Below are 18,590 nucleotides of genomic sequence, written 5' to 3' on the forward strand. Positions count from 1 at the left end.
GCCTTGACACTGATCAAGAGAAAAGGACATTTTCATGTAAATAAAAACAGATCTCTACAAAGTGATCTAGATTCATTACAAATATAATATACAAAAGTAATTACCCCCTTTAATAGAACACCTAAATTGTCACTAGTGCAGCCAATTGGTATTAGCAGTAACATAAATAGTTAAATTGGGATTACCTGTGTGTTGTCAAGGGGTTTAAGTTGACTGTAGTATAAATACACTTTTGGTGAGTCTGTATCGTGTCAAAACCAACCCCATGAAATGAAACTTCTTATGTTCACAGTTTCACTCATGAAGAACGGAAACAAATGCTCCTCCAGTACAAATTCTAAATACTAAGTTCTACTAAATAAAACTAAGTTCATGATATTTGGAAATAAAAAAATCAATCATGAAGTAAATATCATGATAGACAATGTGGAAATAAAAACAGTCTATGAAAGCAAATTCTTAGGAGTGATTATAGACCACAAATTATGCTGGAAACCACATATCAAACAAGTGAAAACTAAAGTATCAATGTCCATTGCGATATTACAAAAAACGAAAGATGTGCTCAATTTAAATTCACTACATATATTGTACAGCTCCTTAATATTGCCATACATTACATATTGTGTGGAAATATGGGGAAACACATACAAAACAATCACTAACCCAATTTTTATATTACAAAAAAGAGCAACAAGACTCATTAACAGAGCAGAATACCTTGAACCAACAAACAGATTATTTATAAATTCACACACACTTACATTTAGAGACTCTGTGGAAGCCAAAACAATGCAAATAATGTATGAAGTCAAAAATAGAATGGTTCCAGAGTCTATCCAGAAGCAGTTTCAGATCAGAGAGAGCAAGTATGAACTGAGGGAAATGTGCATGTTCACAAAGATAAAGATTAGAACAAATATAAAACAAAGATGTATATCAGCAAAAGGTGTAAACTTGTGGAATATTTTAGATGAGGAAGTAAAAATGCGTTACACATTACAAAGATTTTAAAAAAAATACTAAAAAGTAGGATGATTAACAAATATAAAAGTGAGGCATGAATGCCAATGTGTATATGAATGGGAATGTATTTTCTTTTGTTTATTTTTATTTCTGTGCATATGGGTGATAATATGTATATAGAATACAGAAATCAATGATAATACATTTTTTGGATAATATCCCAAAGGACCTAAGAATAAAAAAATAAATAATAATAATAATAAAATAGAATGTGAAAAGGGTAGGTGTAATAAGCAAATGCATCAACCTACACCTTTTCGATCAGTATTGATCATAAATAAGTTAAGATGACACATGTGATTGATGATTGATCGAAATAAACTAAACTAAACTAATTACAAACATAGCTCTTGTAATAGCTGGTTTAAGTAAGAGTTTGAGTCTGCTTATAGCAGGGGTCACCAACACGGTGCCCGCAGGCACCAGGTAGCCCCCAAGGACCACATGAGTAGCCCTCAGGCCTGTTCTAAAAATGAAAATTGAATATTGATATTATCTGTTTCCCACCATGTTAAGTCATTGTTGATAATTATTGATAATAGGAAATGATTAACGTGATCAGTGTCTTCACATAGATGACTATCATTAATCATTAATAATCATATATAACTAAAGGCAAACTGAGCAGATTAGTTATTTCAGAAGAGTGTATCAAACTGGTAGCCCTTCGTATGACTCAGTACCCATGAAGTAGCTCTCAGTTTCTAAAAGGTTGGTGACCCCTGGCTTAGAGACTATGTGCAGTCAAACCAATCTAGCATCCTGGCATCCTGATCCCAATATGAGAAGACCCTGAATATCTGATTCAATAATACTCTCCAAAGACTGAACTGCGTATCATTCCTTTTAAAAAAAATCTTCTCAGAGATTAATTTACAAGAAAAACAAGCTTTAAAGTAAACTTCAGTGGAATTTCTTCTTGATTGTGCCATAACAGCATAATTGTAGTCTATGGCTCAGTATTTGTTCAGTACAATATTTAAGTAAAACTCTATTTTAAGTACAATTGTTGATTTCAAATTCTAGTCCAACAATAACATGCAAAAGCCCTCAGTCGTAGAGATTACTTGGTATTACTTACTTTTTTACTCTTGAGTACATCCTTAGGAATGTGAAAAACTAGACTATGGGAAGAATTAATGATAATACATTTAAGTTTAAATGCATATCAAATTGTCCTAAATATGTTCTACAAAGTCACAGCTGTGGTTGTTATTATTGGGGCATAAAAGCTCAACCGTTCCAAACTCCATTTAGTATTCACAGATTTTCTAAGTAAATGTCTTTTAACGTTGCACCAGCTTTCATGTGTTTATAATGAACAGAGAAGAGTGCAGGGTGGATCAGTATTGATACTGTATGACTGAGGTGCTTCACAAATGTGGTTTTATGTTATGAAAATGATCACTCTGGTTTAGCATTTAGTGTTTCTAAAATGAAGGCACTTAAGTGAATTGTGTCCTTATTTTGTCAGTTATTTATTAAATCAGTTATTTATTTATAATTTGAAAAAATACCTAATTGCCTTTACGTAAATTATATATTAATATATAATAATAATCTCTTGAGAGCAGGTGTTATGTTTCAAATTGTAACTATCTGACATAGAAATAAATCACTTATTTAATATACTAGCTTGTAAAGGGAGAATATGATTAATAAATATTGGAGTCCCTTTGTGACATAATAGGAAGTAGCTACTGGAACAGCTGTTGAACTAATAAAATCCTAATGTGCTATACATTCCTGTGTGAATTCTCTCTAACAAGCACAGCGACTGTTGCTGACATCATAAAGGCATCTCAGGGCTCAGAGACTGTTGATACAGATGGTTGAAATGATCAGTCCTGCCCACATAATCTGAAGCATAAAGTGATGATACATGATACTCTCCTATGCAGATGTTCCTGCGGACAGTGTTTTAGCTGCTGCAAAGTGATACACCACTGCTCCCTGCTGGACAAAGTAGTGCCTTCAACTACAGCTGAACCATATTTGGTGAAGGTGATGCCAAATCACTGAGAATAATATAGTTGGTGACAGCATGTTTTCTCTAGATTCTAGCTGTATGACTCCTGTGTTTATCAGAAATATCTTGGCTTTGTCTTCAGATCATGTTTTGGTTTTTATCACCTACACATATCTTAATTTTAATTTGAGATACCTTCTCATTGAGGACAATAAGGTAATGTATTGTTTCTGGTAATCTGGGTATTGACGACCTGAAGTTTATTTTCTACAGTTCTACACATGGTTTTATATTTGATTTTAGACTGAATGTCTTTAAATAAGTTTCTAATCAAATTTAAACGTAGTCCAGGGATTTTATTTTTCTCCACAAGAATACCTTGGCAGTGAGGAGAGGGCTTTAAAGGACTAGATCAACATTTGGGAAATACGCTTGTTTGCTTTGTTGTCGAGACTTAGCACAGATGAAGGTCAATAGGCCTCCCACTTAAGTGTGTCCCTTAAATATAAAGCTACCATTAGCAGCTAGTTAGCTTAGCACAAAGACTGGAAACAGAGAAAAAAACAGCTGTCTCTGTCCAAAGGTTTACAAAATACACCTACCAGCACCTCTAAAGCACACTAATTAACACTTGTTTGATCCATACAAAACCGAAGGGTATGTAGACACTCTTGTCTCACTATTTCATCCACATTGTATCTGCATCAAGGCTTTAATCTAGACGTCAAACTCTTGCCCTCTTTCACCATGACACACGTTGACCAATGAGAGCTCAGTATTTCAGGGAATGATGTCATTGCTTGGCCATCAGCTTCAAGCAAAGCGATTTACAGACCGTGAACTAATGGAAATAACTGATTGATGCCAGGGGAAGATTGATTAACTCCCTGCTTCTCTCATTTTACCCTGAAGGGGAAAAGTTATGATGATATATTTAAAGCCTAATTATGTGTACGAGTGTCAGGGAGTGAAGGGAAAATAACATTTCCTCCTGTGTGAGGTAGAAGCCCACTTCACAGGCACAGAAAGGCTTTACTTGGGTTCTGGTCTTGTCAGTGTTTACCCTCCTAAATAAATAAAAAAACACGATGGGAGAGATTTAGCTCAGTAAACTGGGAAATGAATACATGTTGTTATTGTTTTAAAGTACCATCAGTGACGGGAAGAAGGAGGTGACTTACATCAACCAGCTCACAGTGTTGAAGTGTAGCTGGAGAGTCTCACAGCGTTTGGTGAAACCATTAGGCCGTCAGAGGTAAACAGTGTGAATCCATTGGATTTTCCAGTCTTTTTCATCATGGTATTTACTTTGGTAGTGCTTTGCCTTTGAGAATGAAAACCAGAGAGTTGGGTGTCGGATTTTATTGATAAAAATGCTATGTGAAAGTTGATCAATCTGGCAATGGTGGAAAGTGACTAAGACAAGTAGGTAGCCTACTTTTAAAGTACTTTACTGAAGTATTTCCATAAAAAAAACATGACAAGCTTATAAAATATGATGCATTGTTAACAGTTAAACCACTGGTTCCCAATCTTTTTGACCTGTGAGCCTCGGTGACCCTTGTTGGGGCCCTGTGTCATGTTTCAGATGTTTGAGTTGTTAGTAGCTCCAACAGATAGGGGTTTTACCCTCTACGTAACCCTTGTGTTGTCTTCACATCGACCATAAACTTGTCTTTCTGGGTCAAAATTAAACAAACCTTTTTATGGCGCTTTTTTTAAACGTTTTTGGTGCTTTTTTAGATAATTAGATTAGTCAATAAACAAATTGATATGACATATTACCTAATTTTTGAGTTAAAAAAAAGCAGAAATTATGAATTATTTTGACTAGATCAGAGGGTATATGTCAAATTTGAGTCAGGATACTGTTTTAAAACCATTTAAACATTTTTTTTTCAAATGCTATAACATTGAATAAAACACCCAAAATTAAATGAAAGTAATCATTAATTTGATCTGCAAATGATGTTGAACAACAGACATCCATGCATCCATATAATTTTGGGCAATAGGTTAAAAGAAACCCTTTATATTTCTGATATAAAAAACTTTGAAAATGGGTCAAATTTGACCCGAGGACAACACAAGGGGTTAACTTCTCAGATGGTTTCATTTGAATAACAAGTTGTGCTCAGTGAGGTAAAATGATCTGTTCTGTCTTATTAATCATCTCACGACCCCTTTGATTTATCTTGTGATTCTTCGGAGGGGGCTCGACCCCTACGTTGGGAACCACTGCATTAAATTACCTGGCTAACTGTATAAAAGGTTCAAACTAGTTCCAGCTCAACCAGCTACAACACTAAAATGCCACTTATACATTGATGCATCAGTATTAACAATTTAATAATATCATGAATAATATCAAATCACTCAAATGGGCCATTTTCTGCAAAGCGAGTACTTTAAATACTTTAAGTACATTTTGTTGATAATGCATCTGTACTTAAAATTAGAAGTTTGAATGCATGAATTTACATGGAATTGAGTGTTTTTACACAATTTTAACCTGAGTACTTCTTCCACCACTGCGATCAGGTAAATTACTACAAAATTAAACAGAAGTGTGCACAGGCAGGCATGTTATAAGAAAGTGACAAATATCAACATCAGCAAATATCATTTTTGGATTTTAAAGTTAAAAGTGTAGAACTGACTTATAACAATTAGTAAAAACGGATCGCCTCACAATATCCAGTATGAGTGGGTATTTATGGCCAAAAGTATATCAGTCGTGTGCGTTTTAAAAACTACGATGATTTATTCATTTTTCATGTTTGCTGTGCAGAGATATTGACGGGAAACAAAAGTGCAATAAAGGCGTGAAAGCTGTTTGACTTTGTGGCCTGGAGTTGGCTGGAAGCCAGTGTCACAACATCTGTTACAAGAATTAAGTGTCACAGCCGTTTAAAGGCTCCAGCTGAAGACCAGACACTGAATAAACAGTGTGTGTACCTCACACTTCACCAGTACGGTATGTGCCATTCAAGTAACATTGTCTGGTGTTTTATACTCGTTACACAAATACAGATGTACCATGTCAAGGCCTATTGCCTCGTCTTTATCCAGAACTTCTCAATTAGAAAACTGAAATAGGCACACACAAAAAACAGCGTTAAGTGGGATATGACTGGTTTGTTCATGAGCACGTGTCATGCAAACACAGCAGAGTTTTTCCAGTCTGAGTATACCAGGAAGCCGGTGAAGGTGCTGTCTGTCTTGGTGCTGGAGTAAAACCCATTGTACTCTGACAGAGCCATCTGGACCCACACCTGGTCACCAGGGATGAGGTGGAGCAGGGAGCCGCCTGAAAGAGACGCTGGTTTGGGCCAGTTGCCGTAGAACTGAAAATAAGATGCCACTGTGTGTGCATTTTTCATCAGGTCAAACTGGAGGCTGGCGCGGTAGACTGTGGCGTGAACGGCAAAGTAGTAAACTCCTGGCACTTTGCAGGTGAAGCGTCCCGTCTCTGCGTTGTAGTCGCCCTGTTCATTAAGCACAACTTTGTCGAAGCGGACTACATTGCCCACAGTGATGGGTGAAGTGAGGCCCTCGGATAGTTTGACACTGAAGGCTGATTTGGGGGCCACCGCGCACTCTCCTGACTGCCCCCTCTCCCCTTTTTCTCCTGGCTCCCCTCTGTCCCCGGTCAAGCCACGCACTCCTGTCTCACCTGGAGGAGCATAGACATGAGCATCCACTGCAGACATTTATACTCACACATGAATAATAAAATACAGCACCTGGGTATCCCATGTCTCCCTTCTGTCCCTTCTCCCCTGGAGCAGCATCTCTCCCGTCCCTCCCGTCTCTCCCTGGCTGACCAGTACTGCCATGAGCTCCAGGAGAGCCCGGGATACCAGGGTGACCAGTACACAGACTGGGAGGGATCTTGTTGTCTTCTAACTGGTTGGAAAGATGGACTTGGAGGAGAAGGAGGGACTGCAATAAGGGCAAGAGCCGGAGTGATGTCATTGCAGTGTCACGGCTGAGGGACAAAAGAGAAATAAGAGTTTAGACAAGCAAAGATAAAGGACACATTACGGTTTACAAACAAGTCTGTGGAGGAGGAACACCACAGTTTAAACTGAGCTATATACAGTGGGATAATAGCCCATATAAACATCACTTCAAATCAAACTTCATCTGATTACAGAAGCAGGGAGAGTACATATACATGCTGAAATTGCAGCATATGTAAACACACTGAAATGAGTGTTTTACAACATAATTTAAGGACTTAAGGACAGTATAATATTCAGTTTACCCTTTCTTGTCAAACACTTACAAAACACATAATTACAAAAGCTTCAGTTTAGTTGCAGTTAAAGGGAATTCATCACATGAATTTAAGGACTATTTGTTCTCTCAGGCAGATCTGTTAGCTAAAAAAATATGAATTATTATAAAACTTTTTGTTTTTTTAACAGATTCCTCACTTGGTTTAAGGGCAAAGTAAAACTGAAATAACCATATTACATTACTGAGTTGGCATTACTCGTTAAGACGTCAGTACTGCCAAAACTGAAAAAAAGGGGAGAGAAGAAAAGAAGACCAGAAATGAAAGAAGATTCTATGGCAATAAACGGCAAACAGAAAGACGTTTTGCTTTTTACATGCGACCATCATCCATGATCCCAAACTGATTTAACTTTTACATCAATAACTCAAAATGTACTCAACAAGTTTGACATTACAGATTTGCATAAATGCAGTGAGCACAGAACTTTTTATTGGAGGCACATGCAGACTTGGCCATAAAAAAATCAGTTTTTTTTTTCAATTCAGGAGGATGAAAATAATACAAATTCCTGAGCTAATGATTAATCACGTCTTCAAAGCAAAACATGACACTCTTGGTTTCTAAACAGATGTTTCTAATGAAGGTTTGATGAGATGCTGAATACCAGACAGCCTTCTCGGAAACTACTCACCGTCACACCTAAAATATTAAAATGTTCATCCGCATATCCTCAAATTCTGTCTGCTTCTGTTTCCTGTTTTGTTGGCCCTGCTTGGACAGTATGAGAGCTGCCTAACCTCTATATAATCATGATGTATGTATTACAGCACCCTTGCTCAGTGTTTTCCCGAAGGATTTTTGGTCAGCTGGTCTCCACTGTCGTCCTGTTGGCCGTCTGTCTGGCAGCAGGACAGGCGTCACATAACTATAAACCGAACTGATGAGCAGAGCAGGAGGACTCACAGCTGTCTAACACCACCAGCTTTCTTCTGTTTGTGGTTAAAACTTGCTGTTTGTGGTGTGTGACAATAATGAGAACAGTTCAGGGTTTTTTGTCATCTATCGGGGGGTCTCGTAATTGGATTTGAGAGCTTACATCTACAACAGCTGCAAAATAGAGAAAGAGCCAGAGGGAGGGAGGAGGGTGTCTTAAACCAGAAAGAAACTGAGAAAAAAAGGAGGAGGGAGAGAGAGAAATGCATGTCAGCGTTCCTGGCAAAAGAGGAGAGCAGACAAGAGGACAAATACTGGTGAGTCTGAACAGCTGTCTGCCACCACTCCTCAGATGATTAGAAACATGAATGTTTTCAATAACCGTGCAAAAGACGAACCCACTGTTTATAGACCACTAATATGTGGACAAAATTTACTGTACAACTACACACACACTTTTGACTCAGTTTATTCTGTCAGAGCAATTTATTGTATTTGTTTTGAAATGAACTTTTAAAGGCAGTTCATTAATCTGATTCTGTGAAACAGAAATATTTTTTGGCATATTGAGAACAGCTGATGTGCACTGATATTATCAGTTATATTATTATGTTTAAGGCAAAGCTGCACGTTTATTTGCTGAATATTGACTTGAGATGGAAAGTACATTTACTCAAATACTGTACTTAAGTACAATGTTGAGTACTTGTATTGTATTTTTTGCTACTTTATACTTTTACACCACTACATTTAAGATAGAATCATTGTATACTTTTTACTCCACCACAATTAACTTCTTTACTTAATGCTTACTTCACAGATTAAGATTATAAAAAGGATTTATAAATATGATGGATTGCTTTAAAAACAAATATACAACAATCTATAATAGTTAAAATTGGCTCTGACTTAACCAGCTACAGCATTACAATACTGCTTAAACCTGAATGCATCAGTAACAGTAATCTATTATTCAATATGTAACGATTTATCACGGATAGGGCTTTTTGATACTTTAAGTACATTTTGCTGATAATACTTCAGTACTTTCAGTTTAGTAAGATTTTGAATGCAGGACTTTTAATGTACTATTGCTACTTTTACTTTAATAAATTATCTGAAGTATACTAAATAAACAAGCAGACATATCTACACAATGATGCACTTAATTTAGTTTTTACTTGTTGCTTTGAAGGAACGAAAATATGCCAGCACTTCTGTCCTCAACACTAAAGCCATCAGACATTTCTCAGCTCTGCACCTTGACCAGTGTAGGTTTCCTCTGTAAGTCAAACACTTAAGAGCAGCAACTTACCAGTTGATGTAGAGTGAAGTATTTGGGAGCTCCTGCTGATGTTTGAGTGTGCCGAAGAGAACCCAGTAAAGCCGTTCTTCCCAACCAGAGTCTGGCTGGGGAAAAAGTGAAAGGAAATGGTAATAAAATCCAATTAGAAAGTAGGGTGGGTGGGAAAGGAGGAACTGAGGGTGGAGGAGAGCGAACAGGGAGGATACAATGGAAAATATTGGCTGTTGATCCAGCACAAATAAAAGAGAAAGAACCAACTCTGACAAAGCCATTATGAAAGAAGGAGTTTGGGGGCAATGTTTGGGAGATTGCCTAACAGTGTTTGGGAAACTCTCTAAGGCATACCACAGAGTTCAGAGAGGGCTGTGGTCTGAAAAAAGCACGTCACCACAACAAACTGCAGCTGAGAATGAGCTTGCTTTATTACACAAAAACACCACTGCCTAAAAAGACAGAAAAGAAAGGTGAAGAGAGATGTAAACATAAAGGCAAACAGACACAATCACATTTTCTTCTCTCTACTCTGGGATTTTCTTTATTTGCCTTCAAAGATGAGGCCATTTGCTCCATCCAGATCAGGTCTTCCACTCAGACAAGACTGACAGTAATCCTCTTCTCCCTGTAATCCCTCAGTGACAGTCTTAAATGGATAAAGCAAAAAGCTCTTAATATCCTTTTTGGCAAGGAAGCCAAACTTGAGCTGGTTAAATTCAGCAGCTCCCTTGGATTCAAGCCAATGAAAACATGTTTTAACGGTTATTGTGCAGCAGTGACCCCAAACGGACCAGAACTGTGCCAGAACTGAAGATGGTGGAGGAGTGTCTAATCTCTGTGGGAGAACAGAAAACATAAGAGGATGAAGAGAATATAAGCAGAATATATTAAACAGAATATAAGCAGGATGAAGCCTTGCAGCAGCCGGCAGGACTGCGTTTGTTGTAGGGGGCAGCAATTATGTTCAACCATGAGCCATGTTTGACATGTTTGTTTCTTTGAATTTAGAAAAAAATTGACTCGTAAAACTTTTGTTTTAAGGTCCAACAATCTTTTTTTTAGCGGCAGTAGGGATGGCAATGTCTGTCTGTCCACCACATTGGTCCAGACTAAAATATCTCCACCATTTGACAGATTGATATGAAATTTTGTACATATGTCACAAAGTAGACATTTTAGGTCCTTTGAAATCCCCAGGCTTGATACACACAGAGACGTTGGTTTTAGTTTTAATATTGTCTTTATATGGGTTAATTTTACTAGCAGCAGCAAAAGTACATTTTATTTCAGACAGTTAAAACAGTATGTTCTTTTAGAGGGACTACAGTCTTTAACCTGTCACGCGGTGAAGGGGGGCAGTGGCACCCGTAGACTGAGCGTCTCCGCAGTTCCTGACCGCCCGCTAGCCCCTCACCACCTCAGGTCTCTTCCACATCTGAATCCCCATGTTCTCAGCCCCAGAACACAAAAGTAGCTCCCGTCTCACCTGATTAGGAGATGCGCCTCAGGTGCGTTTGGAGGTGTCCTCAGTGTCTGTACCACGCAAGCATAGAAAACAGACATTTGTGGTTCCCAGAGGATGAATCCTACTGACTTTGGTTATCCCTGCCTTTTCCTCTAAGTGCCACCATTACGTTGACATTTGTGGTTTTGAGTGAATATCTCTACAACTTTTGGATGGATTTGATACAGGCATTCCTTGTTCCTTTCAGAATTAACTGTAACTATTTTGGTGGTCTCCTAACTTTGTAATTTATCACCATCACCGTCATCAGGTTAAATTTTGTATTGGTTCAATACTTTGATTTATGATCAAATAGCCTTCCTGCAATTAGCCTCAACTGCTACTTTGTGTTTAGCGCTAATTAGCAAATGTTAGCATGCCAACACACTTAATTAAAATGGTGAATATAGTAAACATTATACCTGGTAAACATTAGCATGTTAGCATGATGACTTATCATTTAGCTCAAAGCACCGCTGTGCCTAAATACAGCCGCACAGAGCAGCTAGTCCTATGTTTTCATTAGTAAGTTTGGGCTAAAAGAGTTACAACTGCTCATTTGGCAAATAATGACACATATGTTCTTTGTTTAACTACGTAATTGTTATCCACACATTTTAAAGAGTGGCTTCAGGTATGGTTAAATAAAGGTGTTATTGTTGATGTCTTAAAAAAAAAATGCCATCAGCATACAACTTCAGTTAGACTGCCACCTACTGTATTTGTGATTGTGAGACACAAATCTGTTACATGGTCAAGGAGGCTAAAGCAATTAAATTAAAACTGTGTTTTAAATTCAAGGAATACTGGTTTTACAATTATAATGAATTATAATTGGAAATAAAGTGGATTATATTTATGTCTGTCTAATTATTGTGGTAGGTTTGTTGGACTTCAACACCATTTGCTGTTCAGACAGCTTGGTGCAGAACGAGGCACAGTAGTTTCTATTCAAGTGTGGGCAGTATGAGATGTTACACATGAGCTTTGTATTTACATTGCTATCTGCAGTAGATTTGTGACCAATTATGTAAAAACTATAAACTATAAAAGTGAAAACTTCAGCTTTAGTCAGGGGGGCAACATTCTAGCTGGAGGGCCGGATTTGGCTCTCAGGCTAACCACTGGGATAACCGTTTAAATTCTACACAGTAAATCATACTTATATTATTTCAGTCTGTGTGTTATTGACACATTGAGGCAATTTGAATTACATAATTGATTGTGAAAATGTGCACACACCCTGCAGTTTATACTGCTATATTATACATAAGTATTTTGCTGTGACATGTATATATTTCCCACTGAGAACAGAGAGTGAAACTGCTCTAACTAAACACATGGGTCTGCTTAGTGTTTTCACGTTAAAACGCTTGTTATATGGGAATGTGATGACGGGGCCTGGGAGGGAGAAGGGAGGAGGAAGGGGTGTCAGCAGCTCTTTGGAACAAGAAAGGCTTCCTTTGAATTTTGAGTCTGCAAGCACTATACTAGCTGGAGGGCCGGATTTGACTCTCAGGCCAACCACTGGGATAACAGTTTAAATTCTACACAGCAAATCATACTAATATTATTTCAGTCTCTATGTGTTATTGACACATTGAGGCAATTAAAATGACTACTATATTATACATAAGTATTTTGCTGTGACATGTATTTCCCACTGAGAACAAAGAGTGAAACTGCTGTTACTAAACACATGGGTCAGCAGCTCTTTGAAACAAGAAGGGCTTCCTTTGACTTTTGAGTCACCAGGCTGTTGTGAGCAAGGGTTTCAGCAGGCTCCTGTGGAGGCAGTAAGTTAAGACATGTTTTTAATTAGCAGCACCAGAATCAGCACATTCTGGGACTGCTATACTAATTTCCTGTACGAATCCATAAACTGCTGCTTTTAGGATTTGCTGGTAATTTAGACCACTTGGCAAACTAACAATTTGACTTAATTTCTAGTGGGTGGTGGTGGTGGTGAAGTAGCGAAATTGTGATTGGGTTAGCTGAATAACAAGGCAGTTTTAGTTTGGGCTTAAACTCAAACAGCCCTACTTTTCACAGTAAATACAAAGACATGCAGGGACTCTCTTGAACTCACAAAGCTGTAAACAGATATTGTGCGTCTTAAAAAAAACACTGTAGTGGGATGATGCACTTATTTTCCACAACAACCTGTTCTTGGATTTAAAAAAAAAAAACTGTTCTGAACCTTAAAATAACTCATTATTGTGCCCACAGATAACTGGCTCTGCTGACTAAATGAGTTTAATATATAATATAAAATGCCACAAAAGGTACAAATCACAAATACATTAAATGTGACTAGAAGCAAGTCTGTATGATGTCATAACATTGTTTATAAAAACAGACCGTAATAAATTGAATATATTAAAACATAAGAGCTTGTTTTGAAAACTGGTCAGAATATCATTTGTGGTTAATCAATGTCCATTAAGTAGCTACTCTTGAGCTTTTGATCATACAACATGATCTTCATCAGCCAATGCAGTTTCCATTGTAAAAGCACTTTGACAACTTCTCATCCACATTGGCTTAAATGCATCTGCTGATGAAGAGCATGTAATATGACCGAAAAAGCAACGACATACCATAGGCGACGTATTTCTCGTAGTGAGATTGTTTTCTAAACCACTGGTAAGTTCCTTTAAAGGCCAATAGGAGTTTCTACATTCAGTAAACGAGGCAAGAGACAAAAAAGAGTAAAGGAGACATGTTTATTATTTAAACTATCACTTAAATAAAAAAGTGCATAGAAAATAAACATGATTAGAAACTTTTCTTTTTACACTTATGTACAACTTTGTTTCCTAATTATACATTCAACCAAGTAGTTTGTGGTCTATTTTCACTGTGGTGGTTTTCCTTCATTTTACTTGATGTGTATTGAAAGAACACTGTTAAATATGACTGTGGAACTTATGAATACCATTATTACAGAGGGCAGGAGGAATATTGATAAGACAAAGGTATATTCAAGGCATAAGAAACAAGCCTGTTCATGATCCATGATCGCTCTTTTTTGCACGTCCCACCATCCGCTCCCTCTGTGACACCACATCCCATCCTAGGCTGATAACTTCAATACTCAAGAAACAATTAGAAAATTACAAATCCATGTTACGTACTCGTCCGACCTCTCCCAAACCTTAACTTGTAAAAGAACAATTCAGGGTGGATGTTGCCCAAAATAAATAAATTAAATGTTTTCAACATCAGCATTATCGCAGCATTATGACTTTCTATAAAAACAAAAACAAAAACAGTACATGTTAAGTATAACCAAAGCTTCGGAGGAGAGAAAGGTGGTCATGGAGACACGAGAGATTTTCCAAACTGGAAAAACGCCATTTTGGTGGGATCTTTAAAACTCCTGGTCAGTCTCCACAAACCAAACTCTTAATTTATACCACATCAAGTAAGCAGTCTAAAAACGTCCCTGTTATAACATACAAAGAAAAAAAAACAGAAAAACATTCACTACAACAACCGGGGAGAGGGGGGGGGACAAAATGGCTGACCTCAAAAAGTTTACAACCACATTAATACAGTTACATTTCTCATCACATAAAAAAAAAAAAAAAGTTCCTTTCCAGAAAGAAAATGAAAAGAAAAACTGCAGTGTTCCCTGCCGACAAAGGAACACTCACAGGCACAGCAAAACTGGTACTGGATATCAATATACAAAAGAATGATGCACGTTAGTTTCATCTGATAGTACTGTAACACAAAACCATTATAGAGTACATTGAAACATTGCTATTAACCATTATAAATCTGCTGTTTTGCTACTGTAACTAAGTTTGTCTGTCCATTCCATATATTGTATAGATACTAAAGCACAAGAAATTACTATGCATGTTTCCGTATAATATTGTTATGTATTTATACTATAATTACAGATAGTGACGGAGAAGGGCCACTGCTGTGGCGTGGTAAAATGAAGTCCAAAAGAAACAACAGAGACCATATCCTTATTGTATATACGCCGTTGAACAGTGAAATAAATGTGTTGTTCACTGTAAAATCAAAATTGGATCTCGAGAAGTGAGAGCCGGAGACAGAGCCCTTGGCATCAGTGAACGTGTTGAGCTAACCCAGTAAGACCCTGTGGTCCTACAGACAGAAATGCCACTGCTGTTCACACTTCAGTATTATTCCCAGTGCTGAAATTAAACTGCTGCTGCTGCTCTGTTTGAGGTCATGTCTACATATCGTCCACCTCTACCAGGGTTGTTGTCGACACAACAACTGAAAACAAATGGAGCTGACAAACTATCAACATCATCACGAGTCTGGTGACGTGGAGGAGGAATATACATTCATTTTTGACCTTAGCAGCTGAAGCCAGCGAGCCCAATGTAGGTGCAGCTGTACAACCCCGAGGCTGGTCTGTCAGACGGGGGTTGGGGGGGGCACAAGACCTGATCTTGGGCCCTAAATGGAAAAGCACAGCCCAGGTTTGTACACACTGCACCTTCAGGAAGGAAAGGACTGCTGGTGTGGTCCCTGCCTTCACTTTGTTGCAGAAAAAGAGTCAAGTGCACTTTGACAGAGTCTCAAACGCCACTTTACAGGAGTCATTAAGACCAATCCAAGATGTTCAAACTCAGTTATTATATCAGGGCCTGATGCACAAACTCAAAGTATTCACGGTGACTATCTGTGCTTGTGGTTTCAGCATTGGAGTTGCATTGTCTGTCTGGAGAAAGAGTTTTCCCTATGTTTATTCAGTGCCTGTGTCACAGCTAAAGTGCAAACCATGTGTGGGTCATATTTCTGTTTCAGTTCACAACAAGGAGCAGTGTGGGGGTAACTGCTAACTGCCTTTAGGTGATAACGAAGTCAGCATGAATGGTGGACAACAATAAATTAATTAAAAAAGGGACAAAAACAAAGTCGCATAGTGGAAGTAGTCAATCTAAACAGTCTAACCAAATATTCGGTTGAGGACATGAAGGCTTGTAAGAGAGAATAGGCATGCTCATTTACAACTAAGGCAAACCACAAGGAGACTAAATGAGAGAATTAAAAAGTGATTTCTAGATGCTGGTGAGCACTTATGTGTGGTCACCAGGATGAAGTGGTTTCTTAAATAAACAAATTGAGTATGATAGATGCTGTTGGTAGCATTAAAATCAAGGCACCTCTTTATTTTACGTCTGCAGAGGGACAAAACAGTTCGATGGGACTCGTGTTGGATTTTACACATGTGCCAATTGGCTGTAAGCCTGTCGACCCAAGATTGACTAGTGACAAGAAAAAAACGACTCATTTTGTTAAGACTGCCTCGTAGCAGCCTGTAAGGGGACTTGATTCTCGGTGTGATGTGGTGTGGAGACAATAAGGCTGGAGAGAGGAGATATCTGCTATGGATCAACAATCTTAACTCCCTCAAGTGCATAATAATAGTTCAAATGACTGCCATACTGCCGGCTAGAACTGGAACAATGAAAAAAAATTAAAAAAACGTCAGCGGCCCGGGATAGATAAAAGAGCTACTGGTGGACTGAACTCAACGGGACCAAGCCACAGACCAGTGTCAGTCTTTGGAATTAAAAAAAAAACATTCAGGCTACAAATTAAAAAAAAAAAAAAAAAAAAAAAAATTACAACAAAAAACAACTTTGAAAAGGCAGCGGAATACAAAACATAGAGACCAAGCATTAGTGTTTGTAAACCTCTATTTCCTACAAAAATGGCAATAAAATAAATACGATTTTTAAAAAATATAAATACCATCATTAAGTGCTATTCACTAGTGAGTGCTTTTTAAGTCTTTTTGTAGAAAAATATACATTATTTACATTTGTTTTGAAAAGCAAGCATGATATTTCCCTGTCCATAATAAAAAAGACAAGATAACAGACACGACTTTAAAAGACTTAATACAAATAAAAAGAAAACATTTTCCATAGTAATGGTTATCACAACAGGCCAAGAAGAAAACAAGCTGAGTGAAAATTCAATTCAAGGGTGTGATTTTTGGTTCTCTCTGCTGCTGTAATTTGGAACGTGATTCAAAAGTCTGAGCTTATATAATTACCAAAAACAAGTTTGATCATAACAACAGCATGCACGTGTCTGTATGTTTCTGTAAGATCCACAGCTGTTTCTGGATCACAACTCTAAAAATCAATTCTAAATACAGTATGTCTACTAAAGCACATCAGTAGGGTTCTCCAGTCCCTTGGCTGTCAGTCCACCAGAATCTCTAGCTGCCTCGCTTTGTCAGGCCAGAGGCTTAATCCCACCAATAACATGTCTACATAGCTACCAAGCTGTCAGACAAAAAAATTCAATTTAAGTACAACGGATAGTATCGAACTCACATATCGCCCTTTACACGAACCAAAAATAAAAAATATAACCTTTTGCTTTTTGAACAAATCTATATTTCTAGCCCCCCTTGTCTCTTTTTCTCTCTTCCTTTGTGTGGCCACTGCTCCCCCTAGTGTTTCCACCTGTACAGCTCTTATCAGGCTGCTTATAGACAAGCAGCTCCTATTTACAGTGTTACATTTACACATCTACAAGCTTTTAAAAAAAGACCGGTTAGGGGAAGGTTCCAGTAAATCACAACGGCTCTGAAGGCATCAGGGCACATTCAGACAGGGAGATGTGCATCAATAACAGCTGACACTGAGCTTTATATTTTAAAAAAAAAAGAAAAGAAAAAAGTTTCTAATTGTTCTTACTCGTAAAATTACTGTTCCAACTCCTTTAAACAAATTGCACTTTGGTGTAAAATGGAACCAAGTTCTTTAAAATTTTGTTTTTTTTCTATGTTCAAATCTCAGCATAAGTGGACCATAACGTATTTCTAGAAAATGAAGGAGGATGGACCAATGCAAAAAATGACGAAGGGGTAACTTTATCATCCAAATGTAAATTAAAGTTAATATTGCAATGCTGTAAAGGCTCAAACCTTTGAAGGTGACACTTTCCGTGTCGAATGTAAATGAGGCAAAAGGAGGCACATTATGTTGGAATTTCGACAAGTGGCCCCTCCTCCAAAATGACCCTTCCTGTATGTACAGCACGGCCCACGAACGCTGCCTCTGCTGTGTTCTGCCAACACCAGCAGCAGAAACACTGACAGAGCTCGTGCCCTGTTTGCAGCTGTCATAAGTGGACCGGACCCAGGAAGTCGGCACAAAGCCAGTGCCACTGCACACCCCCAGCAGGGGGGGACCTCAGAACATCGTGGCACTGCTGCTCAACAGACTTGCAGTCCTCTTGAAATAGTTCAGACATCAGTTGAGGAACTTGCGACACTTCTTTGTGCCGCAGTTGCAGGGCAGCTTGTTGCTGGCGTCCTCAATAGGGAACTTGTAGTCGTAGGTGAGCTCCTCTCCACAGTAGATGCGCCGCGAGGCGAAAATGACGATGTGCTTCTGGCCGTCCACAGTGACGACCCGAGAGTAGCAGTTGGGCTCACAGGAGTGGTTAATGAAGCGGGCGGCGTTGCCATGCACTGTGGCGTCTACCACCTCGTAGTCATCGATGCGAAACATGTAACAGCCAATCCCCTTTGAGGAAAGAAAAGACAGAGGTTTTATGCTTTATGTATGTTGTTATGCTCCTGATACTTTTTGAGTCG

At 38.1% G+C, this 18,590-nt stretch overlaps 2 protein-coding genes across 7 annotated transcripts in view; both read right to left on the minus strand.

The window, feature by feature from the left end:
- Positions 1-4,342: 4,342 nt before the first annotated feature.
- On the minus strand, positions 4,343-11,098 carry c1qtnf5 (C1q and TNF related 5). The gene is made up of 4 exons (XM_031297053.2): positions 10,961-11,098; positions 9,490-9,584; positions 6,742-6,986; positions 4,343-6,671 (listed from the first exon to the last, which is right to left on the minus strand). Exons 3-4 carry the CDS (start codon positions 6,971-6,973, stop codon positions 6,151-6,153), a joined length of 753 nt encoding a protein of 250 aa, XP_031152913.1. The 5' UTR covers positions 6,974-6,986; positions 9,490-9,584; positions 10,961-11,098; the 3' UTR covers positions 4,343-6,150.
- A 2,587-nt stretch (positions 11,099-13,685) lies between these two features.
- kmt2a (lysine (K)-specific methyltransferase 2A) overlaps positions 13,686-18,590 on the minus strand; it is a 43,612-nt gene continuing 38,707 nt past the window's right edge. For all 6 annotated transcript variants that reach the window (XM_036001554.1, XM_036001550.1, XM_036001551.1 and 3 more), the window contains one exon: positions 13,686-18,519. In XM_036001554.1, the coding sequence (XP_035857447.1) occupies positions 18,244-18,519 (276 nt within the window). In that variant the 3' untranslated portion in view covers positions 13,686-18,243. The remainder of the gene's footprint in view (positions 18,520-18,590) is intronic.

The sequence above is a fragment of the Sander lucioperca genome, chromosome 5 (assembly GCF_008315115.2).
Source record: "Sander lucioperca isolate FBNREF2018 chromosome 5, SLUC_FBN_1.2, whole genome shotgun sequence".
Lineage (NCBI taxonomy): Eukaryota > Metazoa > Chordata > Actinopteri > Perciformes > Percidae > Sander > Sander lucioperca.